Source organism: Apostichopus japonicus, chromosome 15 (genome assembly GCF_037975245.1).
Source record: "Apostichopus japonicus isolate 1M-3 chromosome 15, ASM3797524v1, whole genome shotgun sequence".
Classification (NCBI taxonomy): Eukaryota; Metazoa; Echinodermata; class Holothuroidea; order Aspidochirotida; family Stichopodidae; genus Apostichopus; species Apostichopus japonicus.
The window spans coordinates 1,719,909-1,741,686 of NC_092575.1; the positions used below are offsets into that span (position 1 = coordinate 1,719,909).

Here is a 21,778-nt window from a genome sequence, read left to right on the forward strand (position 1 = left end):
CTGCAAATTGACGAGTTGACGAGATGGTAACGTGACAAAATTCAGAAAATTGACGTTAGGACGAGAAAACGGATCTCGTCAATGCAACAATTTTCTGCAAATTGACGAGATGCACACTTACTACCATCTCGACAAGGCGACAAAATTCAGAAAATTGACGTTTTGACGAGATAACGGATCTCGTCAATGCAACAATTTTCTGCAAATTGACGACTTGCACACTCACTTCCACAAAATTCAGAAACGGATCTCGGATCTGAATTTTGTCACGTTACCATCTCGTCAACTCGTCAATTTGCAGATAATTGTCGTTTTGTTAAGTTGGTAACTCGTCAATGCAATGTCCCTTCTACGCTTCCGTAGATACAAGTTAAAATAATACGAGTTGTCTAGTTTTTGCCTTCGTATGTCTATGTATTATAGTTACCGGTGTCAAATGTGTTGTATACTTGTACGTACTATACGTTATCATGTACGCTGTGCTACTATGCTGCATAGCACATTAAATTTATAGTCACTTGAGTAATATAACGCAAGGAACCGATTTTATGGTTAAATTTAGTGTAACCTTAGGATATAGTTATGGCTACTAAAGGAGATGAAATAGATACAGCACCTCCTGCTTCTCCCAGACCAGAAGTTCAGAACGGCTCTGCTAATCGGAATGGGAGCATCGATGAGAAGAAAAGCAAGAAACCTGGAAGTAAGCTTAATAATACTGTATTATAGCATACTTCATAGACTAGGTTTAGTGAAGCCTAGGCCTATGACCTAATATACAGTTACAGCAGGATATACGTACGTAGGAGTTCAGGACTACACCTACACTATAGTACAAGTTACAATGGCAGCCTTTAGACTTTTTAGGGAGGAACAATAACGCTAACGAATTATAAAAATACACAATTTAGTCGTAAGAAGTTGTTGGTCAATACCAAAAAAAAAAAAAAATGGTAAATCCAGTGAACACACAAAAATCATGTATTCAATCTAGGCCTAGTGTTACTAAGTTAATCCTAATGTGAGGGAGCAAGTCCCACACCGAAGTCCAATAATATCACACCCGACTAATTCTTTATTTTTACTGTAAGTTTAACTAGCTTAGGTTAGGGCCTGGGAAGGGAGGGCCTACTGTATGTGAAGTGGTATTCTAAATTTATATAACTTCAAAATACCTGAATAAGTACTGTAATTATGCCAAAAATTCCTATACCAAAGATCTGTAATTTCATTAATTAAAATAAATAACTTTGATGTGAAAACTTTTCATGTAGGCCATAAATAAATTGAAGTCCAATTAGTCCAGTTAGTGTTTCTTCCAATATTTTGTTTCATTGTATCAGAACATACCAGGCAAGTATTTTTTTTTTTTTTTTTTTTTTGCACACTGGAAGATTTAGCAGAACCTACAGTAAATATTGTGGTCACTTGGTTGAGAGAGACTGTTGGGATGTCAGAATAGTTCCCATTTACTTGACTTATGGTGAAAGCACATATCTAACTCTGATACATACATTACCTGTTCCTAAAGGCAATTAGCAAAAGTTATAGTGATTGAAAATTTAATTTCCTATTTACCTGCATGAGCATTCAAAAATATGGCAGAATTGCATATATGTAATAACTATTTGACAAAATAATAATGGTTACAAAAGCAAAATTACTTTCACCAAAAGCTTTTGATTTCATTCAAAAGTTATTGTCACCAACTAGCATTTTATTTAGTCAATTAAAAATGGGCCTGGTCAAGTAAATAACAAAAAAAGTTTTCTAGAATATTAGCATCAAAGAGTATTAAGTTACATTTATTAAAAACCACACAAAAATGTTACTCACAGCTTAGTGCTCAGCTATTCAAGGGAAGCAAAATAAGAAAAAAAAGGGAAGTTTAAATCCATGTAGCTTTCTGAATTTTGGATTTCTAATACCTAATATTAGTCAAGTTGTAACTGTGTACAGTACATGCAGTGCACAGTGGTAATGGAGGGTGCAGTTAGTCACTGTGTGTACAAGTCTAAAGGTCAGGACAACCCATTGATTGGCAACACACTGGACATGTACTGTACAGTATAGTGCAAGACATGTTACATAATGTAGAACTTTTGCATTTGCATTGTGTTTGGTGAATAGTCACAGGAAATAAAAAGCTATAGGCCAATTGCTACAGTATGCAAGTGAAAAGAAGCAGGTTATACAGAAACCCATAGTACTGTATGTTAATGTTAATTCATTTATTTGTTTGATCGCCAATTGTAAACAATGGGGAAGGAAGTCTCCTACAGTATAAAGTCTTAAAAGACTTAACAAAGTAGGAGACTCCCTGCATATTAAAAATGACAGTTGAAGAGCCTGCGAAACTGCATGACACAAAATTTGAACACTAAAATATAGAATAAAATCCAAAGTTGTTATCCTCAAATGAGTTAAATTAAAACAAAATCTACCAAATTGAAGTTTATGTAAATGTACTGTACAGTAATTCTTAATAACTATTAACTGAAAAATCCATCTCTGTCATTCTTACTGGCTGTAAGCTGTTTACAAAAATGCTTTCCATAGAAAGAGCTTCTTGTGGAAGATTGCTCATCAAAACAATATAGAAAGCCCATTGGTAAAAACTCAGACCAAGAAATATCATGTTTTAAATATATTATTAAAATATAAGTAGTTTGGCTTTTTGGGAAGTACTGTAGAGTACCACGACACAGGTCTACATTATACAGTAGTACTTCAAGAAATTTCTTTGAAGTCATAAAACCTTTCCTGGACACAAACAGAGATATTCTAATTTTCTAAGCTTGCTGGGCACCAGTACTTAATGCTGCCTCTTCATGGTGTACAGTAACGGTTAGTGGGTATTTGCTATGTAGCATAGTCTATGTTGTACAACAAAGTTAGGAACATATTGTCCAAATTTATTGTACAGTGCACTTGGTTATATACTGTACACATCTTACCGTCCTTCAAGAGTTTTCGCTTCCCCTACCTAACGGCATAACCCTTTGCAATGTTTATTCGTGATCTCTTAATTTAGCCATGAATCGGTAAACTGAGATGTCATTAACTTGTTCCTGTAGATCAAGTTTTGTAGTACTGGAGCTGGAGTAATGATCATTTTACTGTCTCTCAATGTGTTACACGACAGACTCGCACTTCCATTATTTACAATTTAAGAAAGTATATAGTGGCTTATAGCCTTATACAGTACTGTACATAAGACCATGTGTGCACAAAGAAATGCACATGTACCGTACTGTAAATTTATACAATATACAGTACATATCGTTCCAGTATGAAATGATCTTGATAGTTCACCTATGGTTTGTGAATTTGTGAATAAATAAGAGAGAAGTTCAGGAATAGTCTACATCGTAGATATTTGGAATTATAAGATTTCAAATTAAGCAGAAAGTACATTTGATGTATATACCTTTGAAAATAAATTGGTGGAATAATACAGAAACTTTCAAACTAGGCATTTCTATGGTTCCATTACTGTACCAGCATTTGTTGCAAACTTTGATGTATATTGTTCAAAAGTTGATTGTCTAAAATTCCAAGAGAACCAAATTATGGCATTGAATAAAGTTATCTTCAGTTGTGAATGTAAGTTGTGAACAAAATTAATTTCCATGTTTGAATTTTTTTCATTTTTTACGTCAACCTGAATTACTACATGATGGTTGCTCTTTGTTGAGACAATGGCTGTAAATGCAAAGTGTTGGAATTTTTTCCCCCATATAAACTATCTAGGTACTTTAATACCTAATAAGAAGAGCTAGGGTAAAACCTTTCTCCAGAAAAATTTCTTCAAAAATGGTATGATTTGTGGAACTAAATTTACTCTTCAGTGAAGACCTAATTCCTCAGAATGGCTTGTAAATATTATTTAATGTTACAGCCTACTTTTTCACTTCAGTTTTCACCTACTGTAGTTCGAGTCACTCCAAAATTAATGTATGTCGTCCAGTTACATAATCATGGACGTTAAATATGAATCTAAGTAGACTGACTTCGGTCAGCTTGCGGCTTCGATAAGCCAATGAGGCTTCTTCGCGAGTTCATGCTTGCAGGAGGATCTAAACTACATACATGAAATACATACTTTGAGGAATATTCTTACAGTATCTGGGAATCTTTACTGTTTATGTACATGTTTAAGACTCAAGTTGAAATATTTTTCTGCATACTGACACTGTAAGCTCTCAAGAGATCTACCGTATACCACTGACTGGGAACAATACTGTACATTAAAGCAGCATTTTGCGTTGGGTCGCTTTTTTCCACCTTTTTTACATGTGCATCGATTTTTTTAGATGTATCAATCATAAAACAGCAAACTAAGATACCATCCAAGTTTCACCCTGCCAAGAGCGTTAATTAGCGAGTAATTAACGATTTATGTCGATAACGAGTAAAAGTGTCCTCGACAAAGTTTTCATATCTCCAAATCCACTAGTTTGAATTCCACCAATCAGTGAATAGTATGTTTATTCATGAGCATTTTGCGTTTGATCGCCGTTTTCTACTTTTTTGACATGTCCATCGAGTTTTTTACATGCATCAAATCACAAAACAGCAAATTAAGATATTAGCCAATTTTTTCCCTGCTAAAAACGTTAATTGGCGAGTATTCCAGATACAAAATTAATCGCATTCAGTTCCCAAACCCACTAGTTTGAATTCAACCAATCAGAGATGCAGGTTTAGTTAGGAGCCGTTGCTAAAAATAGATTCAAGACTTTGCCTTGGTACAACCAAGGAGTTGTTATGCAACTCCCTGGTACAACTGCCATATAAACTGTACACAAATCAAGCGTGGTGTTATATTACGTATCTGTCAATGACGTTCGTAGTGTTTAAATATTCATATTATGGGCGAGGTTTATTGGGTTCCCAACGGAAAAAATCTTGGAGAACAACAAAGTTGAAAGTTGCAATTTTTTCGACATTTATGCCACCATTTGAAGTAAAATATAAATAGATAAGCTAGTTATGTATGTCGTTATGGCATAGTGGAGTCAGTGAGGTTGAGAAAAATCATAGAAAAGGACACAAAATGCTGCTTTAAGCAGACCTCAATTACCGTAAATGTTACATTAATACAAACATATTATACATGTGCTATTAAACTCAACAGCTGCCAGTACACTCTATATACTTTTTCTCTTGATTAAATTCCTGGTTGTCATAACAAATACGCTATACTTATGATGTGAACTTCATTGATCAATTTTAAGTATTGATTTTTTTTATTTTCTCGGTGGTTTTTTCTCTTTCTCAGATACGGCCTTTAAGCAACAACGTCTACCGGCATGGCAACCGATTCTGACAGCAGGGACCGTTCTTCCTATGTTCTTCTTGGTCGGCATCACGTTTATACCTTTGGGTGTCGGCTTTTTGGTCACTTCCAATAAGGTTAGAATTATTCATGGGAGATCTGTGTGGACATTGAGAATTTATGTCATAGAAATCTAAATTATGTGTCCCACAAATATTGAACATTTAAAATCATGAAAGTAATAATTTGGTAGTGTTTTTTTCCTTTAAAGCTTTGTTTTTGAAATTATGATAGCTTTTGCATTGAGACATGTTCATAGATCTTTGACACAACGATGGAATACTATAAGTACAGTAAATGTGGTACAGTAGTGTGAAGCATTATGCATGAGAGTGGGGACAATTGGGGGGGGGGGGAGTGGAGGTTAGGGGAATGGATCTTAGTTGAGGTTTGAAAAACAGCATTTACCTTCCCTTCAGCAATTACTAAATTACATATTCCAAATATTCTGATTTTGTTTTGTATCATTTACTAATTTAATATACACTTGCCTTCTACCCATGTATGCCAAAAAAAGGTTGTAAGGAAGACTGCATTGAATTCCCCACCTAATCTTATCACCATCCTCCTTGAATTGTCAAATTTAAAATTTTCAAGAAAACTTCACTTCCCTCTTACAGTAGTACCCCTGTCACCACCTACCTGCAGTTATGAATATTCATATTAAAATTGCAATGTTGTTCTTAATATTTAAGTAATTTTCACCGTTCTTGTCATAATTACCAGGTATTTGAAAGGATCATCCCGTACACAGATTGCAACAGCACAGCCCATAATGGCACCACTTGCGATGAATATCTGCGTAACAATACTGGAGGCACATGCAAGTGTTACGTGGACTTTGAACTAACAGATGGATTTGTGGTAAACAAAAATATATATGTTGCAACTTATGATCTATAATTTCTAATGCATTTACCTATCTATGGATTTATCATGAAATTCCATTTAAAATGGATTCAACATTACTGTATAAAACACTCAGTGTCTACTGTACGTGACTTGTTTAACACGTTCCCGATCAAACAACTCTATATTCATAAGTTATCTTTAAATTTGGTTTTCATAGTATTTTATACTTTTCTACATTTATCTACCATCTTCTCCTTTTCCAATGGTCACTAGTATTGTTAAAAATGATTATACAGTATGCTTTTCTGGTGTCCTCCATAATCGTATACTGTAATAAAGAATTTTTGGTTCTGCACTTTTATGATATTGCTATTTGCTGTACAATCATGCATATGAGAAATAAATTGTGATGGGGTGTCTTTGTTATAGAAACCAGCTACTGTACTGTATGTTTGGTTCTATTTGCCAAATTTATGGGATCTGATCTGATGTACAAGAAACCATTGCTTTCATCTTGCAACTTTTCAACATTGTACTCGATGTTATTATAATTTTAAAGCTTGACATGTGTGTAGCTTTCTTTCAGTAATTTGTAAAGCTATTATTACCTTGATACATAACGATAGAAAGTGACATTCTTCTCCCCCTGTGGAACACCTCCTTTCACTAACATTCATGTGTGTCGTCACATGATCACATCTCTCTCCCTCTCTCTCTCTCAATCTCTTACAGGGTGACGTCTACATCTATTACCGGCTCTCCAATTACTACCAGAATCATAGACGATACGTCAACTCCCGAGATGACTTGCAGCTTCTCGGTCAAAATGTGGCTAATCCGAGTGGAGAATGTGATCCGTACGATTTTTATAGGTATAATGACGTGAACAATAAAACAGCCCAGAAAGCATATGCACCGTGCGGTGCTATCGCTAATAGCCTCTTTAATGGTGAGTATCACGCCCTCACGACTAACCGTACATGTTATATATCGTAGGGACTAAACGTTGGAGAATAATTCCACCAGCGAGTCGAGACAGTCGGACAAATTTCAAATCAAATGTAATCATTAGTTTTGGTCTTTTACTGTTCCATACTTATGGCAGATTTTCTTTCTTGGATCTGGCCAAGGTTTTCTAGTTGAAGTTTTCCAAACTATTATTCTCGCACTGCATATCCAATCACCCTCTCATAGTTCAGCGCCCTCTTCCTTCCCAATCCAATCAGAAGCCAGATTTTCAACCTTCGTGCGTGGTACTACAATCTTAATATTTTACGAAATCTGAATAGTTATTTTACCAAATGAACACTTGGTGAGGGATTCGTGTTTTACTTTCTTCTGGAAAGTGTCGTCCCGGAGTCATCTTGAGGCTTTTCATAATTTGCAAAAAATTTGACTTCAATTGAAAACTGGATTAATCAAACTTCATACTCTAAAAAATGATCAAATATGATTTTCTTTGAAGTATTTCAATATGATGTAGCGTTTTTTTTCATCATAATTACACCGTACAACAAAAAACTTCATTGTATTATGACTCACAGATACCTTCTACCTGGAGTATGGCTACGAGGACGGGAGAAGCAAAGTGCCGGTGGAATTAGATTTTACGGGCATCGCCTGGTCCAGCGACATAACAGCCAAGTTTAAGAACCCTCCACTAGAGGAATTCCAAGACACAGTTCCGCCACCAAATTGGCAAACGAACATCACCAAAATGAACGGCACGTTCCAAAATGAGTCCTTCGTCGTCTGGATGAGAACGGCCGCCTTTCCGACCTTCCGGAAACTACACAGCAAGGTGGTTCGAGAACCTGACACAGATTTCGATATGGGTCTAAGAAAGGGGCAGTACCGGCTCTCAGTTGACTACAGTATCCTTGATATTACAAATCAAATATTAACTTAAAAACTTTAAAAAATGGAATCATTTGTGAACGTCGTAGTCTCGTGGGCCTGTAAATAATGATTGTTTGTATCATTTCTGGTCGTTTCAAACAACGTCTATATTTGATCTATTTTCCCTTTCTTTGCCAATAAAGGTTGGCATAATATGCTTGAATATCTTCAAATTACACAACTATCTTAGATCCACTCAAGCAAGTTTTAAAATAGACTTAAATGGGAAGCTTGTTTGCTTTTACAAGCAGTGTCAAGCATCGACTCACAGAAAGTTTGTCCTTATCTGGTAGGGAGGACCACTTTAAACAGTCTACTCACCTTCCCTGTGAAAAGGCTAATTTTTTCAAAACAAGGTCTCACCACATTGTGCGAGCTTGCAAAAACTTTGACATTACAGAGCTTAACCTGGATTTGATACAACTTCAACCAAGCCATGTTTATAAATCCTAACACTGCATAATTTGTTACTGTTATCAAAGGTTTTGGGCGTAAGCTTCTGCTACTTGCCCACCATTTTGCATTACTTTCCAAAGAATTAATCTTTAGTCCACATCGTGTTTAGCAGTTCTGAAGTTTTGTCAATTATTGATATGTTTCGTATGTGATAAAAGAACTGCTACTGTATACTTTCCTACACTTGTATAGCTATTTGACAATATTGTGCACAGACTTTTTGTGATTCGATACCGGATAAAATGATGCCCTCTTTATAAACTTTAAGAATACGTGTTGTTTGTGGAGATAAAACTACATTGCTCTTCCTTAATATCATAAACTAGACTACCCTGTCACTAATTTCGGGGGCACCAAGAGCCTGGTGATATCTACGACATCTTGGCTCGGCGGAAAGAATAACTTTCTCGGGGTAGCCTACATCGTCACCGGTGTGCTGTGCGTAGTGTTTGGACTCATCTTTCTCGCGGTACATATCAAGTATGGAAGCAGGTAAGCAGAAACAACAATGGATTCTTTCAACCTTTGTTTGAAAACCTAGTTTCAGCAAATATGATGGAGGGGGGGGGGGTTAGTGGGTGAGGGGATACAATAAAATTAAGAAATTAACTCTGGTACATTCAAATATTTTATGTCGTTAAGACATGCTGAATGAATAGCATCAGCTGTAAAGTGTGTCATTGCTCTCCAGGGATAGCTAGTTTTCTCTTTTTCAGGACATACAGTATGACCACAGAGAGTTCAAAATTTATAACGTACAATTTCTATATAATTGGTGAATGTCCCTTCTGGTAAATTCACCGTCATACAAAATACTAATATATTATTCTCTAATATTTGGTTTATTAAACGGGGTATGTTTCATATATAAGTCTGTTGGTGAAATGTGATTGTAAGTTAATCAAAGAATGCTTGTAGTTGATTTTTGTCAGGTAAATGTTTTCACAGAAAAACCAAAACTAGCTTTAAAGTCATCTAGGAAGCTTCAGTTTGTTTAAATATCATTCAATTACACTTTTCAAGTTTCATCGGGGTTTTTTTTCCATATTGACAACCAAGTTTGCTTTGTCAAACACAATTAACAATTTAAAAAAAATGGTAATAGTCTAAGAAACAATTAGCAAACTTCCTTTGTATTATCAAGACTCTCTTTGTCTTTGCCATTTATTTGGAGGTTTCTCAGCAGTTCTGAAACAAGTGATGTCTGTAGTCGTCTGGAGCTTTCCAAAAATGAAATTTCTCAATTAAGTTTAAATGCATTTCCTCACTTTGAAGAGGTAGGTCAGTGACTTATCTTGAGGTAGGCAACAAATCTGTTTAATAGGAATGACTCAAAAATTGATCGTGAGGTAGAAAGACTGAATTTCTCGTTGAAATTTCCCGGTTTTTATGCATTTCAGATGGTACAAGCAGATAAAAAACTCTGAATGGACATAAAATGCTTAATGATCATGGAGTTTAAGGTGATGCGCAAATTCACAGCTTTAACAATGAATTGACTGTCTTTTAAAATCAACAATTGTGAATGATTTGTTCCTCGTTTAACGTTTTAAATTTGGTGATTTTATCCTGTTTTTATTGCTATTTTTGCCAACGTTTATTTTTGTTTTACCTTGTCCACTTATAGCTTTGATAACATCCCATTTTACATAAATGTTTGAAATTGTTTATTGTTGATGTTCCTTCTCTCTTTCATCTCTCTCTCGCTCTCTGATCAATATTTTGACATTGAGTAGTTGCATTTGACCGTCTACGTACCTTTGATTATCTGACCGATCAGTTTTGACTTGCGTTGGCATTTTTGGAAATGTTTTATTTTATTAGCTGAGCCTCACAGTATAACTTGTAATTATTTCTCTGTTCTGCATGTTACTGTTACATTCCTTTCCCATACTGTAATTTACTAATGAATCCAGTGAAAGCTTAAAAACAGTTGCGTAAAATTCTTTCATAACTTTTCACACAAACCATCATAAGCCATCATGTGTTTAAACATCTTACCCATGGAAGGTGAAAGCGTAACTTACTATTATTTCATTTAATAATAATAATAATATAATATAATAAATAATTATATTATTAAATAATAATATAATATAATAATTATATTTATTTTAATTTCACTTCATGAAAGAATTTTTTTTTGAAATATGGATAACTCTTTTTATTATCATTAAATGTGTGTTGCACCAAGTCATTGAAAATTTCTTGTTGCACTTTTAAGGATTCTTAGTAGGTCCAGGAATAAATCTCTCACAAGCCCAGAGAAGTGTTCAAGCATGAAAGATTCTATGTAAAAGTGTGACTTCCAATCTCGATATGACACCTCAGTTTAAAACTTTGTCCATATTATTTAAAGATGGCCGACATCTCATGTATTTTCATTCTGTGTACAACATATGGCCAGCTGCACACAAAGGCTGTCAGGGTTTCAAAACCACAATACTTTAAGCAAATGATATCATTTCATATCAGGACAAAATTGCCTGTGAATGCAGTTTCCATATAAAGCAGGTTATGAAAATGAAATTTCGTTTTTTAGACTGGCATCATCTATATCTGAAATGAATGTTTCTTTAATATTATTAAAGCAATATTGCCATGGATAGAAATGTACACAAGAAAATTGGACAAAAATATAAAAGGACTGGATGTGAGTTCCTAGCTCCACCCTGAGTATAGAAAAACTACGCAGTCGTGTATCTACCTGTAGTGCCTTTTGGTGCTGTACCGAATCATCGGCCGTGCCTATCCATTGCGTACTATATTAAGACTGGGACAGTCTCACTATGTTTGTCCATTGTACAAGCAATGTACAATGTTAGTGTTACCAGTTTCTGTGTACAGACATATTTGCTGAAGGAAACGTGGCCATCTTGTGAAACGATTTGTCTGAATTTGTAAATCTGGTCAGTGCATTTGTCTGTTGTTTATGCATGCTTGTTACTCTCTGGTGTATCCACAGACCTGGCGTACTCATCAGCTCCAAAGGTCAAGATGTTGTACTTTGTAAGTAACCCTGACTCCCACCTCCTCCCCCTCCTAACCCTCCCCTCCTCCCATGCACACATCAGCTTGCTTCTCATTCTACTAACAAGCATTTGTCAGCTTTCAAAAGTCCCTCTTCCTTCTAGCAAAGCTAAGAACTTTGTTCCCAAATAGAAATTTGGTGGATTTTTATATATATATGTCTTATTGACCCAAATAATATGGAAGAAATATAATAACATTTTATTGATTTAATAGAAAGGCTCTTTGCCATCAAGTGAGCGGTTGAAGTTATTATCTGATTATACAATAATAGAAAAAAAAAACCAAGTTTGATCAATAATTCATTTATTTGTAATTAATTTTCTCCTTCTCCCTGCCTCTAACAAACACACACACAGCTACTAACAAGGTAGAAGCAGTGGTTTTAGTATCCGCACTTTGATCGCTAACAAAATATTATGTTTGTGAAATGTCTTTGGAGAAAATTTACTTTGATGTATATTTAAATTGATAACATAGCAAAAATTTAATTATGACACCATACATGAGTGTTAAATATATCAAAGAAGAAACTTATTATTCAATTTGCATAAAATTGCATGAAAAAAAATAAAGTTTTGTCCAACTAGACATACTGTAAAATTTCAATTCTAAAAATACTCAATAATTCTGCAATTAATCAGTGATCAATTAACAATTAAGCTACATCTATAAAAAAATAAAAAAAATGAAAAAAGAAGGGGAGAAATGATTCCTGTTTGGGGTTATATTCTTAATTGGCACTTTTAACAGCAATCTGAGTTTGGTTGGCAATTTGCCCAATCCTAAGGACTTTAAAATGCAGAAAATCCAGCTTTTTTAATTAACAATCAACTTTGGATAATATAACCCTTTAACTTTAGCCACAGGATTATCCCTTTAAAATAAAAGTTCAGAGTGTGGCACACTCCTAGATTATTTCAACGAAGATACTCTAGGGTAAAAAGAGAAATTGATATATGAATTTGGCTTCGTTCTCAAAAGTTTCGTCTCGGAAATTGCAAACTTGACTACTCAAAGCTGATGTCCTACATTTTTATGAGGTTTTGGAGTCACAGAATTGATAAAATATTGCTTTAAAATCATAAAAAAATGGTAAATATTATATATGAGTTTCAAAATTACTAGACAAATACTAGAACAACTGGTGATGATAATTCTTCAAAAGAAACCACTTTTTCATGTTTTCTCAATATCTGAAACTGTCTCTCTCTTGTGCGATCTAATTTCTGCCCAGAAATTTAAGCTTAAAAAAGCTTTAAAACTTCTTTTCGCTTCCAAGGTTACTGTGCGTCCTCTTCCTGACACTGAGCATGTTTGATTACTATGAGCAGACTTCTTTCCGAAGCCAAAAGCATTCTTATTTCTCACGTTTTTCGTTACTTCTGCCTCTGTTTGGATGACTATAATCTGTAATCAGCAGAATTGCTAGAAACCTAAATAAATCTAAAATACAGTGAAATGAACTAAAAAAAAAGTACTAGTACTACCATCAATGAGCTACAGTATGTTACAGCACATTATACATAGCACATTTACATACTCTCCTTCGCCTTAGTCGTGTCATTGTGTACGCTATACTTCAACTTACTGTACGTTTGTAGATGTCTCAATGTCTGCTATTCATTCGCTCGTCTTTTAAAAACCTATCCTTACTATTGGCTGGTTATTTAACCAGCAATTTGCATCTTGTTTGTGCATTTTTGTCATTTTCAGTTTAAGATTGGTAATTATGTATGTTGTCCGCATTCACTAGAGGTATAGTGTTTTACACCTAGCAGGTTTTCACGAGATGATGAGACATACATAAGTTGTTGATGAGGTAGGGGGAGGGGTGGGTGGGGGAGGTAGGGGGTGGGGGAGGGGAGGGTGGAGGCCGATGTTCTGGAAGTGTTAAGGGTGTCAATGGAATCTTTTCTTGTGAAGAATTTTCAAAACTTACAGACAATGAAATTTTGGAACAACTTATTTTTTTTTCAACACCTTGCAAAATCTTTTCTTCTGCTATTAACAAGGAAAATGCATACCAACACAAAGTGCGTTATAGTGTACTAGGAGGCTGTTACAGACAGTGTGCAAACAAGGTGTTGATATAGTACCTTAGGGAGAGGTGTTACTTTTCCAATACAGAATGAGTACTTGACATAGGGCCCGTGCTACTTTCATGTCAGACTTACCTAGTGCTGGTGCAGTGGTGCTGTAGTAATTTGAACAATTTTAAGTCTAGACAGATATCTTCATTAAAATTACAGTTCAGAACATTCTTAAATAATAATGAAATGTGATTTGTACCGGCCTTTACCCCAGGCTCTGCGAAGAATAACATCTTAGTGTTCTTGTAGAAAAAGGTTACTTCTGGTTGGTCTAAATAGACTCAGAGGGTAAAGTCACGTATCTTCATAACTATCATTCCTCAGTAAAGACACACTCCAGTGTTAATTTCATTAAATTATATTTGTGTGGCAATTTGACAAGGGCCTGTTGATAGTTTATTATTTAACACAACTGCAGCTGTTCTTTTGAGCTACTGTAACCAACCAGGCAACCTCTACTAAATATTTATCTTGATTATATCATATTTAGCCATTTAACATCGTGGTTTGTTAAAATGTCATTATTTCACCGTTTGACATATCTTTTCTGATACTAACGATCGCCGATACTAACGAGTGCACCCTTGTCTCCGCTTGCAATTTGGTGATTCTTTTGAGAGTAGTTGTTGCTCGGTTAGTAACTCACTTTTGCTGTGAAAATATGTGAAAAACAACTGATGATACCAATATTCATGATTAACCCTGTGTGCAACATTAACCGTTGGATAATAGTGCTTCTATGAATATTCACAAAGTTGTTGACAGCGGGTGTTGATTTTCTGATGTGAATGTTAACATAATTATTGTATTTATGATGGTTTCTCTATATTTGATGCGTATCCATCTAAATGTTTACATTTGCTCGCATAATTGTAAGTCTAATATATTCATAATGATGCATATTCATTTTGGAGGATGCTTGTTCCCATTCCATACATATCAAACTGAAATTAGTGGGATTTTATATATTTGTCCTTTTTCCCGCATCAAGTACATATATTGGAAAGTGCTGCCTGTGCCGAACATATTAACCTTTCTGCTTTTTGGTTTCAGGTGTTGTTAATTTAGCGATGTTTATAAGTACTAATTATGATGATATTCATGCTGCCTGTCCCTATTTCAAGTTTATTTACTTAATGAGAATGGCATTGGGTAATTTTGGTATCTCTGTGATTCAGAATGTTGAAAGTTTGAAATTTACAAATTCCCTTGATTTTATTGTAAACTATTTCCTACCTCTCTGGTATTTCGATGATACTTTCCTACTCTTTATCAAACACATCCTCAGTAGTGGATGATAGAGGTACTTGAGATAAGTTACTGCCCCCCCCTTAACCCCCCCTGCCCATTTCATAAAGTTAAAAACTTTAGTTGAGGGTATAATTGAGTAAAAATCAAATTCATTTATACCAGTATATTAAAAAAATAGTCAGATTTTAAGTCTACATGAATATAACTGATTTGTGTGTAAATTGATGAGGTATTCTTGTTTTATACTATTTCTTCCTTATATTTATGTTTGGTTTTCAATTTAAATTACCCATACTTCTATCTTTGATCTTTGCTACCCATCTATTTCTTTTTAAACCATTTTGCATTCAGCTTGAATTCAATTGTCTGAGGTGATTTTTTTCTGCAGTGAGTTGATTTGTTATTTATAAGCTCTTTGGTGACAGTCTGAGATATTTCTAGATTTGTATTAGTCAGCGAAAAATACTAGATCAATTTTTTTACCTTCGTTTGTCTACAGTTTTCCACTGTCGTGAGACTATGCTTTTTTGGGGCCTTTTAGTCAATTTCAGAGAATTACCATATGGTACCTCAATGTGACATTTTGTCTTTCATGATGATTACCTCTAACAAAAAACTTTTGAAAACTTTAAGCAGTTTTAGGATGTTCAGAATTGAGGGTCAGTTCCGAAGCTCGATGAACTGACCACACTTGTACCATCTTACGCTGAATATGCCAGCAATAAACCTTCACTATTTTGATATATTGAAGGTATGGTATACTCTCTCTCTACTTACCAAAAAAAATGATATCACGTGGTATGGATGATAGAGTTCCTTAACATGTCATTCCAGAGGGGGGGGGGGGGGGGGGAAGAGGGCTTGTTGAAGGAACAAACCTGTAAAATACACTTGCTAGAGGTCACGACGTGTCATTATATTACCAGGTTACACGTTTCTAGCTGTAATGCTTTCTGTGTTTTTGTCTCCCTCTGCAGAAGCAATGGCTTTTCATCTACGTCAAGTCTAGTGAGTTAGCTAGAGGTAGGTCACAGCTGACTAGACTACGATAGGTCTACAGGGATTAATGTTAAAATGCTCTATATTCTACTGAGAAGATGAGGGACACCACAGAGAGAGGGAGAACGGAAAAAGAAAACAAAACAGAACACATATTTATTGAGGGATATTTAAAGGAAGCCTCTCGTTTGTTTATGTCTGCTGAAAGTGTGGTCTGGGCTGTCTTGGAAAACCTAGAGTAGTGAATTAAGATATACCAGGTTTTTACTCTTGAGTTGAAATGGATATTACAGTTACCAGATAGGGGGGAGGGGGAGCGAATGATGGGTAATGTAATGGTTAAATTCAGGGAGAATTTTTGAGTTTGTGAGAGTCATCATTAATTCATGCCTCGTCTTTGCGACTATTAGGTGAACCCAATTTATTTTTAGAGTATCTCACCTTATTTGTAGCAGCGCCATGAAAACTTACTCTTTTTAAGTATTGTGCATCCAAACAGGGTCAATGTCTCCCAAAATGGAGACAATTTATACTGTATTTTTCTCCTGGTATATATTGGTATATACATATATATATTTGAAAGGACATAATTTGGGAAAAGTTCTGTCAAAATTGCTTGGCCCGCATACTTTTACACAAAATTGCTTGGTGTCTAAAGACTTGCATTTAACTACTGTAGTATTGTACTTATGTATCACCGTAAAGGCAGTCGAGGGAAATACAGCAAATGTGTATGGTACTTATCCATAAACAAAAGTATTATGAGAAATGTGCATTGTTGTTTGGGGGGGCAGTGTGGTAGAGGTAAAGGGTGGAAAAGTTTGGAAATTTTATCCACTCTAAGAGAATACAGGTTCTTTTACTTCCCATCCCTATGAAATGCACAAACCATGAACTATCGAAAAGTCTGGAAACTTTTCATACCTCAAAGTGAGAAAATGTTATCTGTTCAAAAATATTGTATCAGCTTTCCTTCCATATGAGATGTGTTTGTCACTTCCTTCAAGTTGCATTTCAAATAACTTTATTGGATATGTGTTAACAAAAAATATAAAACAAAACATTCCCTCCTGTGAAGGCACTTAGTATTGTTACAGTATCATTTCTCCCATTTTGAAGATAAATGTATATTACTATACTTTGTTACCATTCATTTGGGGGGGGGGGGGGGGGTCGGAGGGGTCGGGGGGTTTGGTAGCAAGGGGATATAGTTGGATGTGAAAAGAAGTATGGTGATGGGGGTATTGCAAAATTTGATGAGTGTGTGCATTTAGTCTTACATTTATGTTTATTGTTTTCTTTCTAATCACATTCAATTATGTATAAAGTGCAATTATTTAGTTTTGTCATGGTGGTAGGTTTATACCAATAATGTTTGTCGCTTTCCACCGACTTTTTGAAAGAAGTGTTTCTTGATATATATATTTAGGCTTCAGAAACTGATTACTAATAGCACCTCATCGATCTTTTAGTTATGCTCCTTCGGCAAGAAACCTTCACAACTGTAAAATTTAATGAAAAAATGTGAATATAGATTATATTATGAACTGTTATTGCATTTCATAATCATGTTTGGTTTATCCCTTTGTATTTGTCAAGGTAGGGGTTTGGTTCGTTTGTTCATAGGGTCATTGGCTAGTGACAGGGTCATGTTGTTTCAAGATGATATATGGAAAAAACATGCAGCTATTGCTAGCAATTAAACACTGCATGTTTAAGAGTTTGTTCATTCCTGGAGATGCAATTTTTGAATTTGGGATAACTGCACAAACAGTAGACATCAATTTCATGCTCAGTGTTAGTGAAATCATCCTGGACAGAAGATGGGCAATTCTACTATTTGCTTTTCTATATATAATGTGATCTTTACTTATTCAAAAATGTGGATAACATCTACATTGTGCATGAAACTTTGATCCACATTTACCCCTAACAGCTAAATGAATACCAAAACCCATTTCTATTAAAATGTTATCACTGCCTTCTGTTTGTCTGTTATGACTGATTTTGCATAAATTTGCATAATTTATGATCTTTTGAAAATTTGCATAATTTATGATCTTGCATAATTTTGTATCCTGCATAATGCATTTGTTTCCACAGACTGTTACTTAATTTGGAGATAAGTTCTACTCCTGGCATGCTACCATGGTATGTTTCAAAACAAAGCAAACCAGTGACTGAACTGTAGGTGGGCTCCCATCAGTGTCAAGGAAATAACAGATTATTATCATTCTTTAATTTACTACAGGTTCAAATGGAAGCAACCTTTTACTCCCTTCCCCTAATTATCAGATAAGCTTTCAACTTTTATAGATATTGTCATGTAATTATTTTGTTTACTTTGGTAATTGTATATTAATCTATTTTCTTCTATTTCTATGTGCAAATAGTCAGAAATGTTATTAAATAAATTAGAAAAAATAATATCACATGATTTCATTATTTGCTCTCTATCAGTGCAGCAAGGGAATTTGGGGAGGAAGGGAGTGACAGCAGCTAAGAATATCCTCTATTTGACTAATTGGTTTGTGTAGAGGGTTCCATCTGGTGGGAGAGGAGTAAAAATTTCAAGGGACAGTGGGACATGTGGCTTGGAGCAGGAAACCACAAAATCACCTTAGAACAAAATGAATCCTCTGTGCATTGTACCAAAAATTCCAGTATTTGGTTGCTTTTTCAACAAATGTCATAATTTATCACCAAAAGGGCACCTTTAAATATACAAAAAATGGAAAAAGGGACTATAACACAATAGAGCACTATTGAGGTTTGTCACAAAACTGGAGGGATAATATGACAGATATTTTTGGACCAATTTTTAAATTGAAGATATCAAATGAGGGCAGCAAACTAGAATTACATGAGCTGAAAATTTCATGCCAAAGAAAAAAGGGTTTGTCTTTTCCCCACTTCGAAAATATACTGTACTATGAGAGATCTAACTGCAAGAGAACATGTTATATAGTATACTCCCAAACCACTCCCAAACAAAACTCAAATTATCGATGAGAGAAACTTAAATAACCAACTCAACAAAATGAGATGAAATTTACTGACCATTTTTAATCAATCTTGAAATCATACAAACTCTTTCTTATAAGTCTCTTAACATCAATGAGGTGACATTAATGAGGTTACATTAATGAGGTGACATCAATGAGGTGACATTAATGAGGTAACATTAATGAGGTTATGTTTCTTGGCAAGGTCATCAGCTTGTAGCACTTTATTACAAAAAACCTTTCAACTGCTGTCAGTTCAATTGCTTTCAAGCATTACATAAAAGTACAGTTTCATCAAACAGTTTCTAAACAGACCATATTTAACTGCAGTGGATTCATCTAGCACACCTCCCGCCCCCCTCCCCTCCAACATCCCCTTACACAAGTTCAAGGTGGTTTATATGAATGCTTCTAGGGCTTACAGGGGCGTCGGAAGCTATTTTGGATTGGTACTGCAGATCAGAGTGTGGTTATCTATCATAATTATCGAGGGGGCGTTTAGCAGGTCAAACTACGCTACGTGCCACAATGGTCGGGGCGTAGCATAATGGAGAAAATTTTGAAAAAATGTCTCCCAGATTGCAGGAAATGGCACTTCCTGAGCTTGAAAACAAGACCCCTGCCACCCGATTAATCTTCTGAAACACATTTTGAAGTATGTTTCACTTTGGTTCTCTATATTTTTTTTTTTTTTTTTGGAGCTGTGAATACCGGCTCCGACGCCCCTGGGTTATGGGCAAGCATGTGATACCTTGGAGCTCTAGAAGATGTCGATCAGGCAATGGTGACAATGTTGTATCTATTATGGTTAATTACAGTGGTTGTCTGTGTGAGAACTGAATATCACTCATGGGATGTTCTTTGCAGGAGAATACTGTACATCTGACCGTTGGCTGAGCAAGCATACTGTCTGGCACGAATATTCATAAATTGAGATCTTGCTACTGAGTATGGTACCAATTATATGTCCAGATCTATGAGATATCTTCAGAATATCAAGATGTCGAACAGCTAGTGCTAGACATTTCCGTCAAATACACCAGGCATAATGGTTAACATTCCTTTCAAGTCATCTTTTTTCATACTGAAATGTGAGAAATGAAGAGAAAAGAATGTTTCTTTAAATACATCAAATCATAGCACTTTAATAGGGTAATTGTCAAATGAATCAGTGAGTTTTTGCTGAGCCAATTGGTGTGTTCACCAAATGGTCTAATAATTACTGCTAATTCCATTATTATTATTATTATTTTTATCATGGTTCCTTATATAGCGCAAATACTATCAAATATATATATTCATACGCGCTTTACATGATGAAGAATAAAACAATCAATCATAAGAAAGAATCAAAAAACAAATAAAATCAAGTTAAACATTGGAGTTTAAACAAAAACAATTGTCAGCTACTGTACAGTAACTTTTTTTTTTTTTGCATAAGTAATGATCAAATGGCAATTTAAATCAAATCAGATAATTTATAAGTATTTCCAATCCTTTTTTCTCTTAGTTAAATTTATGCATCTTTACTTTATATGTATATATAGCCAAGCTAGTGTAATACATTTATGGAAGTTTAGTGTCAAATTGTATCAGATGCAAAAAAGCTGCAGGCCTTCAAATGTTGAAAAGCTTTAAATTTCCATAATGTTTCAGTCAACTATACAAATTTCTCAGCCACTGAGCAATGGGTCAAGTATGTGTTGTTTAAACAAGCATCCACAGCAACAATGAAAATACTTATCAAATATGTTTGGTGATTAAAGTTTGGCAGCCATTTTGGATTCGCCTAGCATAATAGCATATTTGCCAATCCTACAGTAGGCCTATGCTGTATCACTTAATGTCAAATTGTCACATTTACATCCATATGAATAACCTAGTGTTAAAGAACATTCCTTGCAAGTTCATATCATTAAATCAACAATGGGAGCTTCAAATTATAAGTAATCTTTACAACATACAGTGTACTATGTTGTCAGCTCAGACAAGTTACACAGCCAGTGAAATCTTTCAGAGTAATACGGTTGCATTAGTATTGCATCCAAAGAATCAAAGATATTGCAAATTTTCAAACCTTTTTTAAAATCCACTCTGCATCCTCTAAAGATTTATGAATGATTTCGGTCACTCTTTCTGGATCAGGTTCGTCCACATGACTATTAAAGCCCTGCACATGTTGAAACCAAAACCAATGCAAACGAGAAGAAAATTATACATGGAGAGAGAAATATAATTGAAATGATTGAGAAATGAACTGTCAATCAAATGCCCTTCAGAGATCAGGATCAAAAGGGATATACTGTATACAGTATGTCCAGTTTATTAAAAAAATACTTCACACAAACTGCATCGCTTCCCTTAAACAGAGTAGTGCCCCCATATGACCACAGTTACCTGCAATTTGGCCAAATTGTCACGTAAGATGTTTTTGGAAAAAAGATTGAACAGTCACTGAACCTCGACCCCCACCCCACCCCACCCCAACCCCCTCTGCAAATTCAAACCCCAGATAATCAGGAATTTGATTTGAACTGAAGTGCTGGCCCCAGTATATTGCATGATACCAGTAACTCCACATGGTGCAATTGGGGTTAATATATGAAGTGACTCATGGCATGCTCATGTAGCATAATTGTACAGTTTCTTCACCCACTGACCTACTGTAGTATGTCACACTCACAAAATAACAATCAAACTTGGGCTACAATGGTTTAGTTTCAAAACGGATATGGACCAATTTGATAAGTACCACGATGCTTGTCACATGAACTAAATTCTTGCCAGTTTCTGTAATGTCTAATACTAGTAATGGTTATACAAGTTATAGTACCGTTATAAAACATAAGCCT

General features: G+C 35.1%; 1 protein-coding gene across 3 annotated transcripts; it reads left to right on the plus strand.

The window, feature by feature from the left end:
* The first annotated feature begins 433 nt into the window (after nt 1-433).
* Nucleotides 434-18,348, plus strand: LOC139980802 (cell cycle control protein 50A-like). Of its 3 annotated transcripts, XR_011797706.1 has the most exons (9): nt 434-703; nt 5,285-5,418; nt 6,068-6,205; nt 6,926-7,142; nt 7,738-8,067; nt 8,875-9,040; nt 9,949-10,011; nt 11,514-11,557; nt 15,900-18,348. XR_011797706.1 is itself a non-coding variant. In XM_071992743.1 (8 exons), coding segments are annotated over exons 1-8 (1,152 nt in total). In that variant the 5' UTR covers nt 435-582; the 3' UTR covers nt 15,902-18,348. The 3 variants fall into 3 exon arrangements, 2 of the variants coding, with proteins under 2 accessions (XP_071848844.1, XP_071848845.1); XM_071992743.1 differs by lacking the exon at nt 9,949-10,011 and having other exon boundaries at nt 435-703; XM_071992744.1 differs by lacking the exons at nt 9,949-10,011; nt 11,514-11,557 and having other exon boundaries at nt 435-703.
* The last annotated feature ends 3,430 nt before the right edge of the window (nt 18,349-21,778 follow it).

Excerpts from the sequence above, each read along its gene's own strand:
- LOC139980802 (XM_071992743.1), top strand. The coding sequence starts at position 583 with ATGGCTACTAAAGGAGATGAAATAGATACAGCACCTCCTGCTTCTCCC. Across the intron at positions 6,206-6,925 it reads AACTAACAGATGGATTTGTG|GGTGACGTCTACATCTATTA; the intron begins GTAAACAAAAAT and ends AATCTCTTACAG. Across the intron at positions 7,143-7,737 it reads CGCTAATAGCCTCTTTAATG|ATACCTTCTACCTGGAGTAT; the intron begins GTGAGTATCACG and ends TATGACTCACAG.